Source organism: Natator depressus, chromosome 25 (genome assembly GCF_965152275.1).
Source record: "Natator depressus isolate rNatDep1 chromosome 25, rNatDep2.hap1, whole genome shotgun sequence".
In the NCBI taxonomy this organism is placed as follows: Eukaryota; Metazoa; Chordata; order Testudines; family Cheloniidae; genus Natator; species Natator depressus.
The window spans coordinates 13971359-13996885 of NC_134258.1; the positions used below are offsets into that span (position 1 = coordinate 13971359).

The 25527-nt window shown below is 44.6% G+C and overlaps 1 protein-coding gene across 2 annotated transcripts; it reads left to right on the top strand.

The window, feature by feature from the left end:
• The first annotated feature begins 445 nt into the window (after positions 1-445).
• Positions 446-24209, top strand: SUGP1 (SURP and G-patch domain containing 1). 2 transcript variants are annotated; one of them, XM_074939263.1, is made up of 14 exons: positions 446-503; positions 1606-1777; positions 2608-2711; positions 3184-3411; positions 5546-5669; positions 6701-6804; positions 8725-8848; positions 11307-11608; positions 17705-17811; positions 18527-18704; positions 19042-19148; positions 20191-20336; positions 21876-22005; positions 23087-24209. In XM_074939263.1, the coding sequence occupies exons 1-14, from the start codon at positions 479-481 to the stop codon at positions 23111-23113; spliced, it is 1878 nt and encodes a 625-aa protein (XP_074795364.1). In that variant the 5' UTR covers positions 446-478; the 3' UTR covers positions 23114-24209. The 2 variants fall into 2 exon arrangements, with proteins under 2 accessions (XP_074795364.1, XP_074795365.1); XM_074939264.1 differs by having other exon boundaries at positions 3187-3411.
• Positions 24210-25527: the final 1318 nt, after the last annotated feature.

A 25527-nucleotide genomic window follows, 5' to 3' on the forward strand; every position in this document is an offset into this window, starting at 1 on the left:
TGCCTCACAGGGCTGGGCAGCGCCGGCGCGCATAGGTCACGCGAGAACTCGGAACAAATCACGCGCTGGGGAGCGGCCCTCGCCTCCCAGGAGGGCCTCGTCCCCGCCAACAGGCTCATGGGAAATGTTGTTCTTCACTCCCCGTCCCCCCCCGCCTCCTTGGAGGCCTCGCCAAATCGCGCGAGAACTGCGCTCTCTCAACGGGACTTTCCGCGCGCAGTCTCATGGGAGTCGTAGTCCCTGCCTTCTGGCCTGCCCGGGAGGCCGAATCCGGCAGTTGGGGCGACGGTGGAATCTTGGGCCACATACAGAAGAGAGATGGCCTTTAATCCTTCCAGCTTCCCCACCCCATCCGTCTCCCACTTTCTGGATTTCGGACTACAACTCCCAGGCGCCTTTGCGGCGCATTAGCCCTGCCCTCCATTTCCATCCCATAAGCCCAGGTAACCGCGTTGCATTGTGGGATAACGACATCAAAATGGACAACTCCCGGGATGCTCCAGGTACCAATGTTGTCTCCGTAGCCTGGGCCTGGCCTTCCCCCGGCCCCGCGGCCTCCCCGCCTGTCTGAGAGAGAGCCCCTCCTCCAGCCCGGCCCCGATCCTGTCCCCTTCCTCAGGCGGGGAACGGCCCTGGCTCCCAAGCAGAGCCCGGCCCCTCGCAGGGGGCTTAACTCCTTCTAAGGGGGTTCAGCCCCCTTCGTCCTCTCCCCGCCCCTCCCCAGGCTCGAGCCCGGCATCCCGTCTAAAGGGGCCGCCCCTGCAGGCCCGGGCTCTCGGCAGAAGGGCTGGCGGGGCCCCCGCCTGCTGTGGGTCTGCCATCCGTCACAGCCCAGCCCTGGAAGCGAAGAGCCTTTCCCCCTAGGCAGATCAGCAGCCGCCTTCCCCGCCGCCCTCAGAACTCTGGCCGCCAAGCTGTAATTGTACAAATGAGGGAGACTTTTAAAAAGTGATGTTTTAAATGCCTGATTGATACATGTACAGCAAAGCCCTTCACCTTGGGAGAGAATGCACTGTCATCTCAAATGTGAGAGACTCTAGCCGAATATAAGAATGCTCTGTCTTTCTGTAACACCTTTTGTTTGAGGATTTCTGAAGCGCTCGCAAAATGTAGGTTAAGTCTCACGGCTGTGTCCTGTTAGAGGGGGCAATCTAAGGGTATGTCTACACGACAAGCGCTGCAGCAAGGCTGCTGTAGTGTAGACACTCCAGTAATGGAAGGGATTTCTCCATTGCTGTTGTAAATCCACCCCCTTAAAAGGCAGTAGCTAGATTGATGGAAGAATTTGTCTGTTGCCCTAGCTGCATCTACAGTGGGGTTTAGGTTGACCTAACCATGTTGTACAGGATGTGAAGTTTTTCACAGTCCTGAGCAGTGTAGCTAGGTAGAACCAAGTTTTAGATGTAGACCAAGTCTGAGATAGAAGTTAAAGGACTTACCAAATGTCCCCTAGTCAGATGATGTAAAAGTCAGGAATTGTAGAAGTGGAAAAGTGGTTTGTTTGCTTTTTCTCTCATGCCCCTCCAGTTATTTATAAGCACTCTAATATTTCTCTAGATGATCTCATAAAGGGAAGAAAATTTTGATCCCACTTTGTTTCTCCAGGAAAAGCTAGCAGATGGTTTGGCGTTACGCCATCTAAATCTGTGAAGATGAATATGAATATCCTTCATCAGGAAGAATTGATAGCACAAAAGAAGAAAGAAATTGAGGCCAAAATGGAGCAGCAAGCAAAACGGAATCACCTGGCCAGCCAACAACCCCCTCGGCTCAATGAGTGCGTAAGAATCATAAGGTTTTGTCACTAAATTTTGTTTCAGAAACCATTACATACAGGACTGATTTAAAAAAACCCTTTAGTAAAATTAAATTTAGTACTTTAGTATATCTTCCTTTTTATGCTAGGCAGTTTTCAGCGTCTTGTCTCCTTTCTAAAGTATTGTCCATGGTTGAGCAGTTAGCAACAACAATTAAACATGATTGTTGCTAACAGAGACCTAGTATGTTTTCCCTGGGGCTTTCTGCCTGATACCTTTATTCTGTAAATCTTGTTTTGGAAACTACTGTGGGGTTAGTCTCTAGCATGGTTTGGTTAGTGTAGTCCTCTGAACAAATGCTGCTCAGGGAAATGATACAGAAACTCTGCTAGCAGCAGTCCTGTTTCAGTAGGGTGGGAAGTGAACTACATGGGATGCACAGATAATTCCATAATAGGCAAATTCTGTGGCTGTGGAGACTTAGAAAACGTAGAGGCATTTTGTACAGTGGGAGAGACGTAGTCCAAGCACTCAACTGGGAATCAGAAACACCTGAATTCTAACTCCAGCTTCTGACCATGAATCATTGCAGGTTTAGAATAAATGACTTACTCAACTTCCTGTTTCACTTTCCAATCCGTTAAGTAGGGTTACTAATACCTAACAGGGGTATCGTGGAGATTAATTAGTATCTAATATTTTGAAAATGCTATATGATTGGGAAGTGCTGAGACAGGTGGTCCCTTTCCACCTTGAGAGATTAGCAATTATTGGCATTTTATTTTGCTCTCTGAGTTACAAGGAAGGACATGAAGCATCTAATCTTCTTCTCTTCTTTTTTTCTATTTAGAGATGAAAGTGGTGAAAACGAAGCCTCTGTTTCCAACAAATTTGCCAACGACGGCAGCTTTCTCCAGCAGTTTCTTAAGCTGCAGAAGGAAAAATCAAGTACTGGTAAGTTGACTCTTGAGCAACAGAAAGTCCTCCCTCTTCTCCTTTGTGACACCAGCAGCATGAGAGCTGCTCTAAAGGTGTATTTACACGGAAGAGCCCAGTGTTAGAGAGTGCAAACTGTTTGCTAACATTGGTTATTTTAAATACTGAAATAGAAGTGGTCCCTCTAAACTAAGATGAAGGTGACTTGGTGAGGCAGTATGTGGTACAGAAGCTTGCATTGCTACCATCTGTATTTAGCATGATATGTTCTCAAGCTTGAAATGTATTTTCTTAACATTTCTGGGAGATCCTAGTCTTCCTTAAACTCAGCTGCTTGGCTGAGATTGGTGTTTACCAACAAACATCTGTAAACCTAAAATTAAACACAGTCCACTGTGGTAACCATATTAGTGCCCTATGCAAGCTACTCAGATCAAATCAGAAAGGATACACAGATTTTCCCCCACCCCCACCCCCTTTCTTTTTTAAGAAGCTTCCCCAAGTTCTGGCAACGTTTCTGCAAACACCTCTGCTTCAAGCACCGGGAAGAAACCCATCCTGATTGGGAAACGTCCCAGCTTGGGCACGAGCAGCATGGTGAACCAAGTGAAGAATTACTCCCATTCCAAACAGATGCCAGTTGCTAATCGCCTCAGTGTGTTTCAGTCACCAGATGATGATGAAGAGGAGGATTATGAGCAATGGTTGGAAATTAAAAGTAAGTTGCATTCTACTGAACTGAAATCACCTCTTATTTATTTTGCATGCAGGTTCAGTTAGGCTATCGGTAAGGGTTCAGATGGGAAACAGCTTGGTTTAATGCTTCTTCAGACTTCTGTTTACAGTCTTTCTTATGGGGAAAAGTTATTGCTTGATGCTTTCTCATTGGAAAGATCTTACCAAATCACAGCACATGAGAAAGTATTTTTCAGCCCAGATCCCAATGGGCAGGTGTCTGCATCACAAAATATAAACACTACAATTGACACTGATTGGCCCCCTTGTTGCCAACTTCATGACAGGGGCTGAGGATTGAATTACTGGACCATGGAGAGTGAACTCCCTCCTCACCCTTAGATACTGTTCCTCTAGTTTGGGGCTGATACACATTTGTTAGCCAGAGTGGGAGACGCTCCCCCTACCATTGCCTGTGCTGTGAATAGAGGACTCTCTTCTCCAGGGCTGTCAAGCCAGCACCTTTCACCATTACAAAATTCACATACTCTAAGGAGTAGGGAGGGGAAGGGTATGTTCCAATCTTTCCTCCACTTGAGCTTGCTTAGATGTTGGTGGTAGGAGGGTGTCTGCCTTTGCAGCTAGAAAGCAGGCTGGATGGTGCACAATTCTTTTTTAAAAGGTGGTCTTGAGACATATCTCGTTTGTTTTAATCAATTGAAAATGAAAGGCTCCCTCTTCAGGAGTGGCTGTCTGAACACTAAGCATTTTATGGAGATCAGATAGAAGTGAAGCCCTCCCATCTTTCCAGAGTTTCATTAGGAAATCACCATTTTGGACATCTTGACTGTGAGCTTCTTTCCTTACCCTTTAAATCAAGATTGGATCCTTATTCTAAAAGAGAAGCTCTAGGAATTATTTTGGGGAAGTTTATGGCCTGTGTTATTCAGGGAGTCAGACTAGATGATCACAATGGCCCCTTCTGGCCCTGGGATCTATGACTCCTTGATTAGGCTGGAATATCAAAGAGAATAAAGAATGCTGCAGCATATCAAATAACATAAAGTCTCATTTAAATTTAGGGCCAAGATGATCTTAGAGAAACTTATTGAGCCCTGCTTCCCAGCTAGTAACTTGAATTTCCATTCATGTTTTGAACGAATGGTTTAGAAGGAGAGTCAGTCTGGGCATATTTACAGACCTCCTAACTAGGCTTCATGTTACGTGATTAAACAAAATGTGAAATGGTTTTAATGATGCATTAGAAAGACCACTTCTTGCTATATGGGATCAGCCTTATTGCTATTTCCATCAGAAACTTAAGCAAAATCTCAAGCAGATCTGCACATAACCGTGTAGAAACCAAGGCAGGAATTAAACATCCCTACAACAACTGAAAAACGAGTGTGGGAGACCAATTGGCTAATGGGATTGGTACTAGGATATGGACTTTTTTGCTTTTTGGTCATTGGGTCAAATCTAGTCTAGGTCAGTGCTGACAAATCTGTTACTGTCTGATAGCTGTTCAGTGGCCTGTGTGAAATTTGTTTGGTCTCTGTCTAGTTCCCAGTGAACATGTGTCCTTTATTGGACTTCCTGTGATACTTGAGATGAATTGGCCCCTTGTTGGCAGTCTCAGCAGAGAGGCCAAAGGGTAACTTCTCAGAGAGTCAGCTCTCTCCCCTCTGGTGATGGTCCTTCCTGGTTAAGGCACACTGGCAGGTGCAGCATGAGGAAGCTTACGCTCCCACTGCCCAGACTGTGTCTGGTATGTGGATAAAGCCTGACATCTCAGGAGCTGAAATCCATGCCCCTTCGTGAACAATACATTATTTTAAAAAACAGCCACATTGTCCCCACCCCGTTGTGAGTGTGTGTGTTAGAATTGTTAGTAGCTAATTACATAGCAAATTGCAATTGAACCCTAAACTGGAAGGAATCCACATCTTCTATTTTCTCTCATAAAAGGTTCTAGTCAGATCGTTCCTTTCCCACTGGGAGGGTAAGGCCTGAGAGTAACTCGGATTTGTAACTTGTGCAGCTGTGTAAGACTGGCTCCCCATTTCATCGTTTTTCTCCTCATCCCCATCCCACTCTTGTCTACCGCTGTGGTTCTTAGAAGTAATGTGCCTGTTGGGTGTGTGAGTTGAACCCCAGTACTGACAGCCTGCTTAAAGTTTTACCCCCAGAGGATGCAGAGACCCGGAAAGTGGTGGAAAAGCTGGCTAGGTTCGTGGCCGAAGGGGGACCAGAATTAGAAAAGGTCGCTATGGAAGACTACAAGGATAATCCAGCATTTTCGTAAGTTTGGGGGCAAACTTCATTTGCTAAAGCAGCATAGTATATCTCAAGGTGAAGAACCTAGGCCCTGCATGCATAGAGCGGGGGCTTTGTGATCTTCTGGGAAGGGGGGGTTGGATCTTTATGGTGTCATTTCCTTCATATGTTTTCACAAAGTACCATAAGAATACTCTGTGCATCTGGACAGCCTTCTAGCCATGGATCTCAAAGCGCTTTACAAACACCAGTCAATTATGTCTCACTATCTCCTTTGAGGTAGCTGAGTGTTATTGGCCTTGTTTTATAGATGGGGAAACTGAGGTATAGAGAGGAAATGACTTTGCTGAGGACACGTCGCAAATCAGTAGCAGTTAGAAGGAGAACCCAGGAGCCCTGACTCTATGCTATTGTGGTCTAGCAGATAAGAGTACTGGGCTGGGAGTCAGGAGACTGTAGGTTCACTCCTCTCTGTCTGCTGCGTGATCATTTCCCCGTCTGTAAAATGGGGCTACTGTTGCTTATGTTCCGAAAGTGCTGTGAGATTTACAGATATAAAGTGTTATAGTCCAGGGGTTCTCAACCTTTTTTTTGAGGGCCCTCCCCCCCAACATTCTATAAAAACTCCACAGCCCACCTGTGCCACAAGAACTGGCTTTCTGAATACGAAAGCCAGGGCTGGTGTTTCGGGGAGAAAGCAGGGCCATTGCCATGCCACAGGAACTCCGCAAGGTTACATTGCTCAGGTTTGACTTCAACCCTGGGTGGCGGGGCTCAGGGCTGTGGGGCTTTGGCTTTCTGCCCTGGGCCCCAGCGAGTCTAACATTGGCCCTGCTTGACGGACACTCTGAAACCTGCTTGTGCCCTGCCAGACCCCGGTTGAGAAACACTGTGTTATGCTATACAATTTATAAATGGAGTCATTTAAGGTATTTTCAGAGTAGTTTATCTTCTGATTTTGTCTAGTCTAGTCTTTTTTTGTTTTGTACCAAGTGGGCAGAAACATTAACATCTCAAAATATGCTTTAGTAACTTTTTTCTCCTGTCCACTCCAGATTTTTACATGATAAGAACAGCAGGGAATTCCTGTACTACAGAAAGAAAGTAGCAGAAATGAAAAAAGAGAATCAGAGTTTGCAGACGTCCTCTTGTCAGAAAGGTAAGTGAGGGGGTTGGGAGCACAACCTGTCAATCATGAAATATAGATCATAAAGTCTTTGTCAGTGCTCTCAATAACTGCTAGTTAGACATTTTAAGAATCAATCGAAGTAGAATATGCAGCAGCTTTAGTCTTGCTGTTGGTCTCTTGCTGCCTGTAAGTAAAGCACTGTCACAAAGGGAGTTGTATGATGTTTCCTGGCATCGATCTCTGATGCCACTATATTCATTTCCTGAGTCAATAAGAGAGCCTGATTTTTAAGGGATGCCACTGTATTCATTTCCTTAAGTCTATAAGGGAGCTCTCCACGCATGAAAGTCCCATTGAAATCAGTGCCAGTCCAACACACTGAGAGCTTGCAGGATTGCTTCCTGTGGAGGAAGAGTATCCTAGTATTTCCCAAACGTCTTCAGGAAAGTGAGCTAGAAGGAAGAAGATTCTGCATTGTTTGGTCCTGAAAATGATGTTCCAACTCTGAAAGACAATAGATTTAGAATCTGTCTTGTTTCTCAGGTACTCTCGTTTGCTTTCTAACTTCACTCTACATGAGTCAAGATGGAAACAGGGTCTTTGTTTCTTCAGCATTCATTCCCCTGTTTCTGCTGCTTATTCCCCATTGAAAGACATTACATTTAGCTTGCATCATAATTCCATAGCCAACAGATGGGTTCTTGCAAATTGGGAATTGTGGCTTTAGGTGGAGAAGCAGCAGGAGCAGATGATCTGCCAGTGAATTAATGTCCAGGGCAGTGAAATGCAAAAAATTAAATATTTCGGGAAGGAGGGAGTGGCCTGGTGAGCTAAGCATGATTTTTGGGTCAGGAACATCTCGCTTCTAATCCAGCCTCTGGCACAGAAATCCTGTGTGACCATGGCAAATCACTTAACCTCTCTTCTCCATTTCTTCAGCTGTAAAAAAGGGATTAATGCTGTTTACCAGTGCAGGGTGTTGAAGGTTTATTAGTTAACACACAGTAGCAATGATTTTTATAGAGCTTTTTAGGTCCATAGTGCTCTGAAAACACCAATTAATCAATCCTTGCAGCACCCTAATAGTTAAGTGGTATTATCCACCCTTTGCAGATGGGACATTGAGGCAAGGAAATGTTCTGACATGCCCAAGCCCATGCAACAAATCAGGTCGCCTGGACGCCTACTCCTGTGCTCTAACCATTAAGCCTTCTTGCCATAGTGCTCTGAAGATGGGAAGTACCGTATAAGGCAGTTGTATGTAAATAAAATACTTGTTTGATTGTTCATAAGGGGGAATTGCTCTGACAATATTCACGGTCAGAGCTTTCTCTGTACCATTGGACTAGGGCTGCAGTAGCTCCCTCCTCCAGGTAAGAGTGGGACAAAGGCTCTGTATGGAGCACTGCTTTCCTCTTTTCCTCCAGATTGGCCAGCACAACCATGAGAGTAACACAAACCACTCTCTCTCACATGTGACCTGCCACACTCATTTCTGAGGGCTGCAATCCTGGCAAAGCTCCCACTGACTTCAGAAGTGGGGGCCTTAACTAGAGATGACCGATTGCATTGTGGTTTTCTGCTATGGGCAAATATCCAGTACAGGAGGACAAAACTAGCTGCCTTCCTAAGTGCGAGAGACAAATATGGGTTTTCAGAAGGGGAAAGCTGCCTTGTGTATTAGTCTACTCTCATCTGCCCCCTGGCATGCAGAAAATCAGAGAGTGAAAGTCCTGGCCATTCCCCTGGATACAGAGCCATCGCGCTAGCTGATACCTCACTGCTTACCCAGTGATATGAACTCTTGACCATTTGACTGTGTTTCTTTACGTTATTCTTAAAAATAAACCCCTCCTCTTGCCCTTATTCCACTCTTGGGGTCCGTAGAACAGATAGGCTTTTGACTGTTGGGTGTGTGAGTTGGGCCCAGTATTGACAGCCTGCTTAAAGTTTCACCCCCAGAGGAGGAAGAGACCAAGAACTTTGCTGAGAAGCTGGCCAGGTTCATAGCAGACGGGGGTCCAGAGGTGGAAGCTATTGCCTTGCAGAACAACCGGGAGAACCATGCTTTCAGGTAAAGGAAGAAGCCTGCAGCTGAGTATGCATGTTTTTTGTGTTTGTTTTTAGCAGGGTTTACAGGGGACAAACCCCTATGAATAAGACTTAGGATACAAGCTGCAGAATGACTATATGTGAAACTGGGTATAGAGCCCGGGAGTCCTACTTCACAGTCCACTGCTCCAACCACTTAACACCATCTTTCGTCATGTTAGTGCGATTTAATTGTCCTGAAGTCTGATCTTTACTTTTTGCTATTTCCACTTTGCCAGACAGCATTACCCCCATCGATACCCTGTGCGTTCACTTCTGTTTCATGTTCCCCTCTGTGCATGGAACACACTTCCTGAATGTGTTACCCTCTCCTCATTCATATTACTCCTTAGTCCCACTGCTGCTTCAGTGGCTGCTAGAAATGAGTCAATATTTATTATTTCATCTTCTCTTGTATTAGATATCATGGCACTGGAGTCGTGCTGCCATCACCTGATCCCTTTGTGTGTATGTTGTATCCCTTTTTGCTCCCTTTAGTCTGTTTTTGTTGTTGTCTTAGGCCTGGATTCTCCAGTGAGCTCTGCATGGGTACAGGGGTCCCTCTGCACAAAGCTCATTGGAGGATCAAGGCATAGGATTGTAAATTTTGGGTGCTGGCGCTATTTCCCCTCTATGTCTGTTCAGCACATATTACGGTAGCACCCAAAACATGTTATAAATAACGGACGCTGCTTTGTGCCGGGTAGGTCACCCCTTTTCCAGTCCAAGCACTCGCGGTGCAACCCAGCTGTTGTTCTACTTATTTCCTGCTACTGGACACTCCTAGAGCTTACCAAGCCTAGAACCCAAATCCCAGCCCAAGACTGCCATTTTTGACCAGAAAATACTCTAAACAAACTAGCATTTGATTGCTATCTGATTTCCCTAATTGTGCATTCACTTCCTCCCTTCCATGGCAATGCGCTAGTATTGATTCTAATCCTTTACACCTTTCCCTGCAGCTCCCTTTCACCCATGACCATCATCTGGTGCTGATACTCACTGCTGCTTTGCAGGGCGCCTTAACTAAATTCCAGGAAGAGCCCCTCCTTCACCCTTTGGAAAATTTCTCATCAGTTTATCTGACAGACCCATTACTCACAATCCCCGCTGGGAAGTGCCTAGTTTTTCTTCTCACCCAAGCAGCTCATTGTTTCTGCCATTACAAGGAGTTACAATATGTTTCCTGGGAATGAAGCTAGACTCACCAGTTTTTAATTAGCCTGTTCCTTCTTGAAATCTTGGCATTATATTAACTGCCATCCTGCCCTCTGGAATCCCCGCCCCCTTGTGTTGAGTGGCATGTCAGACAGACGTACTAGCATCTGAGCCGCTTTGTCATTTAACTCCCTTAAAGCCCTGCTGGGAATCCCATCTGGGCCTGCTGCTTGGGTTACTTCATGTATTGCTCATGGAGGGTCCGATCCCGCACTCCACGCGCTACCCTGAAACAATGCCCATTTAAGTGTGCAGCAGCTTTGTCTGAGTTAGGGAGTGCGAGGTCACACCTTGGTGAATTTTTGAATACAGCAGAGACACATGTGTGCGTGGGCCTGTGTAGAATCATGCAGTTATAGACAGAACGGACCTATTACCTAACTGAGTGTGTTCTCCTGCAAGAACACAACAGTCTCCTAATGAGAGGCTGTATCCAGTAATAAACTGATCCTCTGAAGAGTGAGGGATGGGGAAGTTTGAAGGGAGTTATGGTTTTATGTTAAAATGCTTAAATTGAAAAGGGGATGGGGGAAGCGGTGGATAGATTTGTAACAAATCTGAGTGTGTCTAATCTGTGTGGCTGTTAGATTGCAGACTCTTCCTATTCCTCCCACAGAGATTGAAATAGGATTTTCCCTCCACCCAAAAGGGAAAAGACATTATTTGTTCATGAGGTTACAGCCTATGGCAGTGAGCTCTGGGTGTGGGGGAGGGTGGGATTACATAAAATGACTTAGTGTCAGTAAGGTGAGTACTTGAGTGGGAGTTTGCTCTAACCACTAGTCCATTTTTCTCTTTGGTATGGTGAAGATGCATCTCTTGTGAACTGGAACAGGCTGTGTGGAGTACAGCAGGGGGGACTGGGGGAAGATTTTATGTTTCCACTGACAATGTGATCTTGTAAAGGCATCAGATGCCTAACCAGAACAACCACTTTCTTATTATTTCTCTGTATTTCTATGGTATTGTAACCATTAGCCATGGTGCATTTACAAACAGCCATAAAGTCCCTGTCCCAAGGGGCTCACAAGCTAACTTGCACCCCAGGCAAATGAGGCACCAGAGGGGAGAGAAGTATCCAGGGGTGAAGTGGAAGAAGTGGGTTTGAAGGAGGCAGGAGTTATTTCCAAGCACGTGGGGAGGAGAGTTCCTGGCCAAATCACTGTTAGACCTATCTCTGAATTGAACTGTTGCACGCAAAACTTTTTCTTTTTTCAACTTAGGTTTTTATATGAACCAAACAGCAAAGGCTACAAATATTACCGGCAGAAGCTGGAGGAGTTCCGTAAGGCCAAGAACAACTCCATAGGGACACCTTTTGTGCCGGAACCCAACCTGAAACACAAGAGCATTCCTGAGGCCACACCGTCCTCTTCATCCTCTCCAGCTTCCTCTAAACAGCCGGTTGCAGCTGCCTCTAAAAAGAGGAGGAAGAGCAGATGGGGGCCAGAGGAGGAAAAGGTTGACTTGCCCCCCCCAGAGCTTGCCCAGCAAGAGTTGAACTCTTCTCCCTCCCCATTGTCAGGTTAGTGGTTCTGTATTTGGGGTTGATTGGATTTTTTTTTCCTGGTAGCTTGTGATCTGTTCTAATTCAGTTGGCTCTGTAAACAGGATACCCTGTGAGTCTATCTCTTGTTGTAATCTCGCCAGTCAGCAACCTTCTATCTCTCAGCGAAGTCTAGCAGCTAACTCTCATGTGCAAATCCAGATAAACCACTTTATCTCATTGACTCTGGGGATTGGAATCTTATCGCTTTCCAGCTATCTTTAAAACTCTGCTGAGCTGTAGCTCATTATAGCCTCAGCCTCCATGCTATTTAGGTTTCAGAGTAGCAGCCGTGTTAGTCTGTATTCGCAAAAAGAAAAGGAGGACTTGTGGCACCTTAGAGACTAACCAATTTATTTGAGCATAAGCTTTCGTAAGCTATAGCTCACGGTTAGTCTCTAAGGTGCCACAAGTACTCCTTTTCTTTATGCTATTTAGGGCTATTTCACTTCAGGAATAGAGACGGTCAGAAAACAAATGTTGAAGTATGAACTCCGCTTATTCCCCGGGGTAGGCTGACATCCTTGGGCAGCTCTTCTATCCTCTTTGATGATGATGGGTCAGAAAAGTAACTAAACATAAACAGCTTTGCTTATGGTGCTAAGGCAGTGGCTCTCAACCTTTCCAGACTACTGTACCCCTTCAAGAGTCTTTGTGTTGTGTACCCCCAAGTTTCACCTCACTTAAAAACTTACAAAATCAGACACAAAAATACAGGAGTCACAGCACGCTATTACTGAAAAATTGTTTACTTTCTCATTTTTACCATATAATTATAAAATAAATCAATTGGAATATAAATAGTGTACTTACATTTCAGTGTGTAGTATACAGAACAGTATAAACAAATCATTGTCTATGAAAGTTTAGTTTGTCCTGACTTCGCTAGTGCTTTTTATGTAGCCTGTTGTAAAACTAGGCAAATATCTAGATAAGTTGATGTACCCCTGGAAGTCCTCTGAATACTCCCAGAGGTACATGTACCCCTGGTTGAGAATCACTGCGCTGAGGGATGCAAGCAAAGCTGCCAGTTTCCAATTTTTGGTTTCCAGGACCTATTTCAAGTCATGGGACTGCTCCCTGATCCAGGGTTGTGATTTCTCTCTGAGGACAGCATGCTGCAGACCCCTTTAGGGGTGCAACTCACATCAGACACGAGGACTTTTTTTCCCATAGAGGCACTCTTACTGTGCCTGCAAAATTTAAACGCTTATGTCCCATGTATGCATGTGTAGATAGGTAATGAGTCCGACGGTGAGCTGGCTATGTGCACGTGAAAGCATGACTTTCAAGGGCACCTGATGAATGCAAGCATTTTTCAGGTGCAACTGTCTTTGAATACTTTGCCCATCTAGTGTGATGAGGGGAAAGGGTGTGGATAGGACAGAGAAAAGGAGGAAGAAGAGAACAGAGATGAGGGAGGCAATGGAAAGAGAAGAGCCAACCAACTACAGGAGGGGTATTGGTGTGAGTATAGAGAGTGGAAATGTACTCTTTCTAGAAAACAAGCTCTAATGTCGTTCTGAGCTGCGGAGTGAGTTCACAAGTGCATACGTTCAGCCTGTGGAGTTCACTGTCACAGCAAGTCATTGGGTCATGTACTGTGGCTGGGTTTTAAGAGAGACTGGATAATTGCATGGCCATTAATAACACTGGATGGCCAAGATAAAGGGTAAGATGCTTTGTAGTGTCGGCTGATGGCCACAGGGATCAGGAGTAGAGCTGGTCAGACATCCTTTGTCAGAACGTTTTGATGAAAAACACTGTTTCCATTGAAATCTAAACAGCTTAAAAAAAATGTTGATTTCAACAAAAATTCCTGGAGGGGGGGATATTTTGAAACAACAAATGTTTCATTTTGGAAAACTTCATTTAGAATTTTATTTTATGGGTTTTTTTATTTTTACATCAGTAGTAGAGAGATTTTATTTTTAAATCACAAAGGGCAGCTGCTACTTAGGACTCATTGACATGTTATCTTCTCTAGATCAGTGTCTCTTGTTTGTGTTGTAATGAAACAGTTTAGCACTGATACTGTTTGGAATTAAAACAAATTTTGAAACGTCGAAACTTCCTGCAAAATGGAAACTTTGAGTTTCAACCAGCTCTGTCTGGAGGGGAGAGGGAGGGAGGGAGATACCAGGCTAAATGGACCACTGGTCTGATCTTCTATTCCTTTTCCTAGTGAGACCGAAATCAAATGCCAAGGTCTCCCCTCATTCTGTATTGCTGGAGTCCTTCTTTCCTTCAGACATTTAATGTCTCTAACTTGTGTAAAAGGCAGGCTACATGGGTTGTCACACCTTCATTTATCTATTTTAATAGATTTTTAAAAAAAAAAAGTTAAAAAGCCAAAGCTGGGCAGATGCTATCATAATAAAATAAGTGAATTCCTGCCTTGCGCATCATGCTGCATTTGGGGTCTGATAGAGTCTTACAGCCGCACATTCCTTTGTGTCTTCCTGCTAAAATTACTTGCTTTTTCCTTTAACCTCCGTGTTAGCTTCCTCTTAATTAGACAGGTGGCATGCTCACTTTCCACAGGGCGTTGTCAAGTAAAGGAAAAGACGGCAAACAATCTGCCAGTCATAAGAAATTGACCGTTAACACTGTGTTAATGCTCTGCAGGGAAAATGTTTATTGGTTCAGATGGAATAATCCTCTTCTAGCATTAACATCTTTAACTTGACAGATGACTAGAATACCAAATTATAGCCATGGCCCTGCTGGAGTTAGAGCCACAAAATGTGCTTTAGATGGTCCATGCCTCCCCAGCCCCATCTGCTTCGTAGATGTTGCTGCTTTGGAGCCTTGGACAGTTAGGCAAGGACTGTTTATTATTTCTCATTCATTCCGTGTCAGTTTTCAGTCTTAAATCAGTATCATGCAGAGTGAAGAGTGTAGTATGGCCCTTTTGGACGGATATGATGCTCCTCTTACGTATATTGATGTTTAGACACTTAGCAGCTTGTATACTACAGTGAGTGATGTATTCAAAATGCTGAATAGAACAGGGGTGCTATTAATTAGTAAAGTCTCGGAACTACAGGAGAATTCGTGAGTGTTGTCTGGGCACATCTGATGCTAACTTTGGATTGGGGGCGGAGCGCTGGTTTGGATCTGTCTAGTTGTAATTAATATGATCTTCAGAACACTGAGTCAAAAGTCAGGCAGCTAATGGCTCCCTTTGGCTATAGAGTGATTGCACTTGTCATGAAAGGAAGGGAGACCTCCTCTCCAGGCATGTGGGTAGGGGTAAACTTTCCGGTAGTCTTCTGCTCGATGCTGCAAATGCAAATGGCACCATTCACCTGGTTGTGGCCAAAGGTAATGTTTTGCAAGGCACACTTTTCCGAGGATGAAAGCAGCTCTTTATCCCAGGCTGAGGAGCAGTTCCGCATTTTCTGCCTGTTTTCATGGCACGAGCGTGCCCTGGCTAACAAACTCAGTCCCGTGGCCCGGTTTAGGTAAGCGTGCTGACGTCTTTGCAATATGTGCAGATTGATACAAGTTGCCCAGGCACCTGTCTTGGCTTTGTTCTACAATAGTTTTCCCACCTGCACCAAAGACTTTCTTCCTTCTTTTTAATTTGCCTGGATATAATAGGTGTCACTTTGAGGGATTTTTTTAATTAGCCTTGGTGCACCGAGCTAAACACGTACAATAGGTCTTTCAGCAGGTTATTGTCATGTTGGCCTGGAGCTGCAAGCTCATATGTTGGTTCCATGAAACCAGATGTACAGTTTTAGTGCAAAGAGGAGCAAAGGCATGCACTGTATGTCTGGGATGGAAAGAAAGATGCCTCTCTATCTCACCCTTCTCCTTTTAAGGCTGTCCCTGGAGGCTTGCCGATACATTGGCCTCCTGAGCTGTGTTGTGCTGTTAGTTCTAGACGGCATAAACTCTCAGGCTAAGTCAAACAGCTGCTGACCTTCTCTGTGAAGGTCGAACGGATTTCTTCAATGTAGCCAAAGAGGCTTCCTGTTCCTTGAGAACGGGGCTGACCCTGTGTTTGGGGCTGCCAATAAAGTCTCCCATAGGACATTTTGAGCCTGATTCTCCTCTCACCAGTCTTCCATCAGTGACTTCCATCAGTGGAGCTGCTCCTGATTCTCACTGGTGTATGTGAGAGAAGAATCATGTGCTTTATTTAAAGGGCCTCTGTCCGATAATTTTATGTATAGGTTTGGTTTTTTATTTGCTATTATTTCATTGGGAATTGAGGGCATACTCAGTACTTCACAGAGCCTGGAGGGAGCCAGTTTATCTCTAACTCTGTCTTAGAATATCTCTTGCCATGTTTCTGCTGAACTCAATATATACAGTTTGCTCTTAAGACTGATTATATGAGTATCCAAGTGCTCTCGGCCATATGAGCATGAACTGCTGGACTGCTTTATGCTCTTGTTTGGAGGCAGGTGCTAAGGAAGCCACTTTCCAGATCATCAAAAAGAACGAGGAGTACTTGTGGCACCTTAGAGACTAACTGCCACAAATAGTCCTTGTTCTTTTTGCTGATACAGAGTAACATGGCCACCGCTCTGAAACCTGTTTCCAAATCATGACATGCTTGGCAAAAACCATATGGGGAAAGGGATAAAGCACTTTGATCAATTGCCCTAAGTGAGAGTGAGAGAACTGGAGAGATGACCCCTGGGACCTAATTACCATCTGCACAGACATTTGGTGTCATGAACAATGATCCTATTATTATCAGGCTTCATAATTAATTGGTAGTGAATAATTAATGAAGCATAATTTAGCCATAGCCTGGGTTCACATTAAATATGAGAGGTTTCAGAGTAGCAGCCGTGTTAGTCTGTATTCGCAAAAAGAAAAGGAGTACTTGTGGCACCTTAGAGACTAACCAAGCTTATGCTCAGATAAATTGGTTAGTCTCTAAGGTGCCACAAGTACTCCTTTTTTTTAATTAAATATGAGGTTTTTGTAGCCACTAGGAAAAAATCCTTCCCCTTGTATTGAAAAACATAATGTACTTTCAAGTGCAGGGTTTGTGGGGTTTTTTTTGCAATCCTTTAAATACTTAACTGCAACTCTTAGATGTTTAACTGGGGAGCTGTCAGCCCAGTTAGTTAGAAATAGACTAGCCTTGCAAGTTGCTCTTCATTGTAAATCTTGGCTTCACCACCCCAGGAATATTTTTGTTTGTTGTTTTTATTGCTGCAGAAATATTTTCTTAAAGAGAGATCATTATGCAATTTTAAAATGCCCCCATGAACGCACAGCACTGAATGGCCTTTCAAAATCAGCAGGGGCCTGCCTTACTGAGCTTAAAAACTAATTGCAGGGCCTTTCCAATACAACAGCAGGTAAAATCATTTCAAAACAGGAGCTTGAGACACAGACGAAGCAGAACAGGGATACACCAACGGAGACATCAAGCTTAGACTTAAAATATGTCTCCTCTTTGAAGGTGGGAGGCCTGATGTCCTTGTCCTTCTGAAATCTGTAGCTGAGAAATTAAACATGTAGTAGGGAGTGGTAATTTCCAAAAAAGGTGTGATCATTTATCATTCTGAATGACTGGTAGCTATTCATATAGTAAACGCAGTACAGTTACTGCATAGATGTACTGAGCACTACACTGACAGACTGAAATCTGTTGGGCACTTAATGCTGTATAATTAAATACCAGTTTATTTGTGGTAGGGAGATTCATAAAGAAGCTTAATGAAAAGAAATAAGCTTAAATTAAGAGAGGGTAACGTTAGCCTGCCTGGGAGGACAGACTTCCTGACTCTGTGATCTCTAAGACTGTAGAATAGTTTCCCAAGGGAAGCTGGGGAATATCTGAAACTAGACAGAACAAAGCCCTAGAGAATACAAATGTGGAGAACAGTTCTGAGTTGGCCAGGAGGTGGAGTGTGACCTAATGAGTCTTTCTTTTGTGAGTCTTTAGAGTACTACTGGGAGTTGTTGTGCAGCTTAGCATCTTAATGCTGGAGTTATGTAACAGACTGTAAGATTTAAATGGATAGGATGTTGGGATTTGGTTCCGCTGTCTTGAACGGCTGGCTCAGTTTTTTTAAAATCTTTAACATTTGCTTATTTCAGTTCAGGACCTCAAGGGTCTTGGTTATGAAAAAGGGAAACCGGTTGGACTAGTGGGTGTGACAGAGCTCTCTGATGCGCAGAAGAAACAGCTGAAGGAGCAGCAGGAGGTAATGCCATGAAATGATTTCTAAGCTAATTTGTGCAGCAGTACATTGCATTGCAGCCTGGCTGGGTTAGGGGTGGAGATAGACAACGGAGATTTTCCCAGGGGCTGAACAAACAAAACCTCTTGGATTCATATTGGATTTGTAAGTATCAGATGATGCTGTGGTCAGCAGAAATGCATTATAGAGCATAGGGGGACATGAGCAAAATCCAGCCAACCCATCTCCCCGCTAAACAAAAAAATGTTCTGGCTGTGAGCTCACCTTTCCTCTTATATGCTATTCATGTAGTACTTAATGCCCTTTCCAACTAAAGCCCAATGTCTGCAAGGCTTATTGTGTCACTTTTCTTCCCTGCTGAGATTTGTGTTACTGTAGTTCAGGGTATCTTAACTGGCCACTTTTGGGATCCTGAGGGCTGCATTTAAACTACAAATGACATAAAAAGGGTCACATGGCAGCTGCCCACATTGTTAATGTATGGGTGCAGCTCTCAAAGATGCCAGCAGGTGATGCTCCTGTTTGACCTGAGCAGTAAGCTGCTTGCAGTTGGATTCAGCATTGCCTGCTGGGATTTGTAGTCTTCATGGCCTGCGTTTCTGTCTCATCGATAAGGCAGCCATGTGCTCTATTGCAGAACTTAGGGACCTCTCTGTGTCCACTCTGCTGCCTACAGACTAGACGCCTCACTGAGCAGGCTACTGTTTTGCTTCCCTAGATGCAGCAGATGTATGACATGATCATGAAACACAAGCGAGCCATGCAGGAAATGCAGGTGATGTGGGAAAAGGCGGTTCAGCAGCACCAGCATGATTATGACAGCGATGAGGAGGTAGACAATGAACTGGGGACATGGGAACATCAGCTTCGACGCATGGAAATGGACAAGACACGAGGTGGGTGGGAAAGCCTCAGCACTGGATTTCCTCTTGTTCTGCTGCTGTGCTGAGACTTCCATAGAAAGGAGTATGAGGTCTTGTGGCTAGAGCAGGGGATTAGTCAGGACATTCCCAGCTCTGCCACTGACTCACTGAGTGCCCTTGGGCAAGTCATTTAACCTCTGTGCTTCATTTTCCCCACCCGTAGAATGGAGATAACACCCACTTCACATGGGGTTGTGAAGCTTAATGCTTTATGAAGCACTTTGAGATCATGAGGTCAAAGGCACTATAAAAGAACATTTCTTTATCATTACTATGCTTTTTTTTTTCCTCCCCTCCATGTCTTGAGCAGAGTGGGCCGAGCAACTGACCCAGATGGGCAGAGGGAAGCATTTCATCGGGGACTTCCTGCCACCTGATGAGCTGGAGAAATTCATGGAGACGTTCAAGGCATTAAAGGTGAAATGAGCGACAGTTTTCTAGGCCACAGTGGAACTCTCCAGCAGAAATCTGACCTGTCTGGTAGCACTGAGGGAAAGTACTCAAGCATTTTCAGCCATTTACCAGAGTAGGCTGCCTGCAGTTCTGTGAGCCACTTACTGGTATAGCTTCTTTGCAAGCAAGTTTTTGGGTTTGTTTTTTTAATACTTTAAGCCTGTACAGGCTCCCCATCCACTTGCAGAAATGTCTGCACTTTGTGCTGAACCCCTTGGCATCAGCCTTTGAAAAGAGCTGGTGTCCTGATTCAGCACAGCTGTGGGATGCTGGTGTTCTTCCACCGCTGGAGACTAAAGGAAAAACAACTGCATCCCCCAGGGGTCTTGTCACTAAAGGAGGTGGGGGGCTGATCTATTGTGATTCACGGGGAAGCCTGGCTGGGCTGAGTGACAAAACAGTACGTCAGCAAGGGGTACAGGGCACTAGGTGACATTACAGTGAAACAGACAGAGCTTTCAGACTGCTTGCCGACAAGTCTGCAGTTCCAGTGTCAGAGCAGGATGAGGAATCACTAATACCAGGTAGGGAAAATTGGAATTTTTAGCCAGACAAATGTAATAAAGCAAAAATATAAAGCCTATGCAGAGCCCTTGGCTCCTGCCAACTCTGCTGGCATCCTTGATAGTGTTCCTTTGTAGCCAGCACTGGAGATGGGGCCTGAGGTAAGATCTCTTTTTAAATAAGAGCCATCTTTGGAGCCAGCCCAGTGAGCAGCTTTCAATTCAGAAGCCTGATACTTCTCAATTTAATCTCATAGTTGCACTCCCTGCACCTTGCAGATTACATTTTGGACTCTGGGTGGCTCTGCTGTGCTGTATCACTTACCCGTTTCCTCCCCTGTGGTGGACGAGCAATGGAATCCCAAGAAGTTTTGTTAAAATTATTAACTGTCCCTGACTCTTTGCCCGGCCCACACTAATCTCCCCTACGTGGTGCTTTCCCTGCTCCCCTACTCGAGTGGGGTAATGCAGTGTAACTCGTGTTGCCTTTTGTTACCCTGCAGGAAGGTCGCGAACCAGATTATTCTGAGTACAAGGAATTCAAACTGACTGTGGAGAATATAGGTTACCAAATGCTGATGAAGATGGGCTGGAAGGAGGGTGATGGGCTTGGCTCCGATGGACAGGGGATTAAAAATCCAGTCAGCAAGTAAGCAAAATGTTGTATTTTCTTTCTGTTGATTCAGTCCTTTTCTGTCAGGTAGGTGCTGATGCTCGCTTCCCAGCTTGTTGGAAGCAGCTGGAATGAATATGGCTGAGGTTCATCATTTGGACGGTGCATAGAACCTTTTTCATAAAGGGGGGGGGAAAATCTACTGAGGTGTTTCTGGTTCCAGAATTAGATTGGTTACTTTACACAAGATAGATGATCTGTGATCTGAGCATGGGCCAGGAGCTTCTGAATTCTAACCTTGACTCTCACAGTGCCATCCTCTGAGACACATACTCTGTTCCTCAGTTTCCCCATCTTTAAAATGGGGGTAGTGCTTACTTCCTCACATAGGCCATGTGAGGATTGATCAATGTTTGTAAAGTGCTGTATGTGATTAAATATCCAATGCATGCCTTATGCAGCTGGAGAACTCTGAAGCAGACTTGCTGGTCTCTGGTGCGCCGTGCATCAAGGGCAGTTACCAGATGGTACTGCTCCAACTGTTTTTAAAAGCCACATCAGTACCAAGTAGAAAGCTTTGTGTGTACATGCCATCCCTCTGGACATCAGTCTGTTTCTTTACTCAAGTGTTTTGGGGATAATAAAGAGTAATTGCCTCCAAAGTGGATCAGAATGACCAGCTGTTTGTGGTGTATGCTGGACTATAGGGAAACTAAATATTGATAATGAAAGCAATTAAGAATGTTTCCCATCCAGTGGGTCCTTTGTAAACTACGGTTGTGCATATCTAGTGGAAACCACAGATGAAGTGTCTCTACAAAGCATTTCAGCTCCTTTCTCTCAGGAATATCTGTCTGGTGAAGTGGTGGCCCACTTAAATCAAGAGCTGTGGGGAGAGATTATTGTGTACAGAATAATGAGGCTTCCACTGCACCTTTCCCAAATGTGCTGCAGGGAGCAATCCTGCACTGCACCGTTGGGCAAAATGTGACTTAAGAGGCTCTGTCATCTCTGATGTCTATGACTTGGCAAGGCAAGGGAGCTGTCTGATGCACCAGGAAGAATACTGATTTATCTTCCAGTGACTCCCTTTTGGGGGTGCGAGGTAGCCACCTTCTGTTTCATGCTCATTCCTTAAATAAGCAAGGTCCAGATCATTGCATTTGGTCACCTTGACTGCCAGAGGCTAATAAGCATGGCAGGGGCTCCTTCACTAGAGAGGCACCCAAAGCATTGAGAATTATCCCTGTTACATGCTTAATTAACCCTTTGTTTAACTAGAGCTGTATTTACGCCACAGCTTCTCACTACAGCAGAGGGGTTTGCTGTTTGGAGGAATGAGCTCGCAATGCTGTAATAGCACTGCACTGTTCTGAGGTCAAAACTAGCTACCCTGATTGCTGCAGATCTGTCTTCGCCTGTGCAATGCAAACATGGTCCCTTTGTCTTGGTCTCTGTGCTCTGGTTAGGAGGGCAAATCCTATGAGGTGGTGGGTTCTTTTGATTAGCAGAGAGATGTTCTGTTAGCATCTGCTTAACTAGAAGGGGGTTTTTTGTGGTTGTTTTTTTAAACAGGGGTACCACTGCAGTGGACGGAGCTGGGTTTGGGATCGATCGTCCCGCTGAGCTATCAAAGGAGGATGACGAGTATGAGGCATTTCGTAAAAGAATGATGTTGGCCTACAGGTTCCGACCCAACCCTTTGGTGAGGTGACTCCTAACACACTTCCGACATAGTGAAGCTTCAATAGTGTCTCTGCCCATATCCTATAAGGGGGAGGACGGGGAGTATTAGTGCTCCAGAATACTTTATCTTTATGGCCAATTTTGCCTTGTGTAAAAACAGAGGACACAGTATGGCCCTTCATCTTCAAAGTGTTTCCCAAATACCAACTAATCTCCACAGCACCCCTCTGAGGCAGGCTCCAGCTAGCACGGGGACCTAGGAGTTGGGACTCTGGGGCCTCATTCTCCTTTGTCCTGCCCATTGTGCAGCCATTTACACAGTATAAAGTGGGTGTAAAATAGTATCAAATGTGGGTGTTGGAGTTTCCACTCCCTTGATAGTGATGTAAATGACTGCACAAGGGGCAGAGCCATGGAGATCTGCGCCCCAAGAGTTTATTCCCAACTCTGCTACTGGCTCACTCTGCAACCTGGGGCAAATCACCTGCCTGTAGTTGTTTCCCTACATGTAAAATATAAATGTTGAGTCTAACCTACTCCTTCACCTCAGGAAAGTGTGCGTAGAATGTGAGACTCAGTGTTTGTAAAGCGCTTGTATTGTACCTTTTCATCAGAGGATATTCCTAAATATCCCCAAGAGTTACATTTTAATAGAGCAAATAAAGTAACAGTCACAGGGAAATGAACTGTAACAATTCACACTAGGAGATTTTCCTTTTGGTTCTGTTCTTGTGTTGAATCAAATCATGAATACCACAACACCCTGGACAGTCGGCTCTCCTGGCTATTATTTTTAATACAAAAGTTCCTGCATTTAGCTGGAAGCTGTATGTGCCAAGTATAAATACTGCCTACAAAAGAAGCTGATGGGTTGTCCTTGAATCCCAGCGTGTTTTATGTTGAATAACCATTCTTATGGCAAAAAGCTTATCAGTTTGCATGTGACTCTGCATTACATCCAGCAAAACCTCAGATTTCACCCCTTGAAACCTCCTATTTCAGTGGAGTCCTTCAATTAATATTAATTAAGCTCACATAGTCATTGTTCTGTTCAAATTGCAATTTTAATTAATCTTCTGTTGTTGTTCCCTTTTCTACAGAACAATCCGAGGAGACCTTACTACTGATAGCGTTTTCAGGACAAAGTATTTTCAATACTGTTGTAATTTTACTGTGAAATGTTACAAAACTGCATTATCATCCTTTTTTTGCAAATATTGTAAAATCTATTAAAGTCACAATGACATCTTCACCCAGAACAAAGGCCTAGAAGCCCACTCACTGCACACTTGAGTGCCATGACAACTGCATCAAACAAGGCCTGGGATGGTATTCAAAAAGGAGAAGAGAGCAGGTGAGAATGGAGGTTTTTATCCGGTGCCCTCCTGTACAGAAGGGTAGCACCAAAGATACTAATGGGAATAGTTCAGGGACTCCATTGGTTTATTGCTCAGTGCCATGTTACTTGCCAAGAAATACATTTTTTTGTGTTTTTTTGCATCCACTGCTCAGATATGCAGCCTATTCTGCCTTGGCCATAGCTTTATTAAAAATATATACGAGGCAGCCCCCTTAGCCCCCAAAGGTGAGTATCAGTTAGTTGACTAGCCTTTTCCCCCAAAGATCTGAGTTCAAATCCTGTATTAAGTCACAAGTATAAAGACTTTGGCCTCCAGCTGAAACTGCAAACCCAGTGCCTATTTGTTTTATCTCTGCTTCGTAGAAAAACAAAGTCTGGAGCAGAGCGACACAGTGGGGGATTGAGGCCTGCTGGGGAAATTTGCCCAGTGCCAGTGCCATCCGTCCCTCACTTTCCTGAACACTAAATTCACACACAGCTTTCAGCAAAACAAGAGGCCCACATATCCTTTCTGTGGATGTGGGTGGCAGAGAACCAGGACTTCAAACCTGAGTTATTAAAAGCCAGTGGATTTTTATTGGTCTGTGAAACGCTGCTGCATTGCAACTCTCCTCTGCTCTGGCTGTAAACAAACTCACACCCATCTGCCCCCTAGCTTTTTATCACAGTCTGATCAGAAGCAGTGGCCTTGCCACAGGTTTTTGTGGGTGAACATACAGCCCCATGGTAGTATTCTTTCAAAACATCTCAAATTGTAAGATTTTTTTCCCCTCCCCATGTTTGTTGTTTGCCCCTTCTGCCCTGATACCTTTCTCAGTGATGTAGAGTTATTGGCTTGGCTTTCAATAAAAAATAAAAACAGAGACTGGTCAATTTGATATGAGTTTATCATGGGAAAATTAAAATGTATGGGCACCTCGGAAACACAGGCAGTCAGGCTTGCAACTAAGAAATATGTGATCCATTCCTGGCAGTGATATATGCCAGTGTAACAGGTGCGCTTATTACAGCTTGCACACTGGCGTATTGCAGCTGATGTGGCTAATCAGCACATGGGCAATAACTATGAAACATTAGGTAATAAAGGTAGGAAATTTTGGCAGGCCACTGGTGAGGCTGAGCTTCTCCCAAAACTATCAAGGCTGCTGTAACATTCAGGCTTTCCTGGGGTGTTTAGTTGATCCATTTAGTTTATGAGCCTCACAGTTTTAGGGTGTGCTGCTCTGTTCTTGTTTCTCCTCTCCACCTGCTGGGTCTTTGGGCATGAATGAAACTAAGCAGAACTTCTTAACAACGTTTCCATGTTTATGAAAGACCAAAAGCACCGCAGGGAACAGAGCTTGCTGCTCAAGTCACCTGGGCTTCGTAAAGTTAACTTACAGCATTGAATTCCAGTGACTGTACCTATGTGGGCTGAAGGCCCAATCCCAATAGCCGTGAGGATGGCTGCTGTAGACACGGGCACATTATCAGAATGTTCACTTCAAGTATAGGTGCAATAATATATTGAGAATCCCTCGTAGCCAGCCATTAGGGATGTTTTTTTAAGGCAGTGCAGACTGGTGCTTGTGCAGGTTTCCTCTTTTAAACAGCTGGTGAAATATCTACAGCTAATCAAATGCTGCAGAGACTGCCAAGTGTTTTCACTCTTCCATGGTTTGCAAATCTCTCTTGAAAAGTGAGTATACCCTGCTTTTCCTGCCCGCTCTTCTGTTGGCAGATGTCCTGTATGCCTCTCTTTCAGCACACACCAATATGGCAATGGCCTTGTTTCTCAGAAGCACCCTGTACATTGGCACAAGCTTTGTTCCTCTGTGTGGGCATCTCTGGCTCAACTTTTATTTATTTCAATTTAAATAATTAAAATGCGCCATTAACACGACATCTCTATCTTAGCAATATTAAATGATCAATTCAACGGGAGCTCAGCCCACCACCTCCACAAACACCTTTCTGTCCCTTTATCAGCTAGGAAGCCTGTCCTCAGCCTTCTCCCCGAATCCTACCAAACCACTGCCTCTTTTTAGTGTGCCCAGGTCTATTCCTAACCAAAGGAGAGCACGTTCCAGAATCTTGAACCCACACAGAGAATGCCTTGCCATTCACCTGCTCTAGTTTATAAGAAGGGATTTCCCTGCTGACCGCAGCTATGGCCAAAGGCTTGGGGACAGAGACATGTGA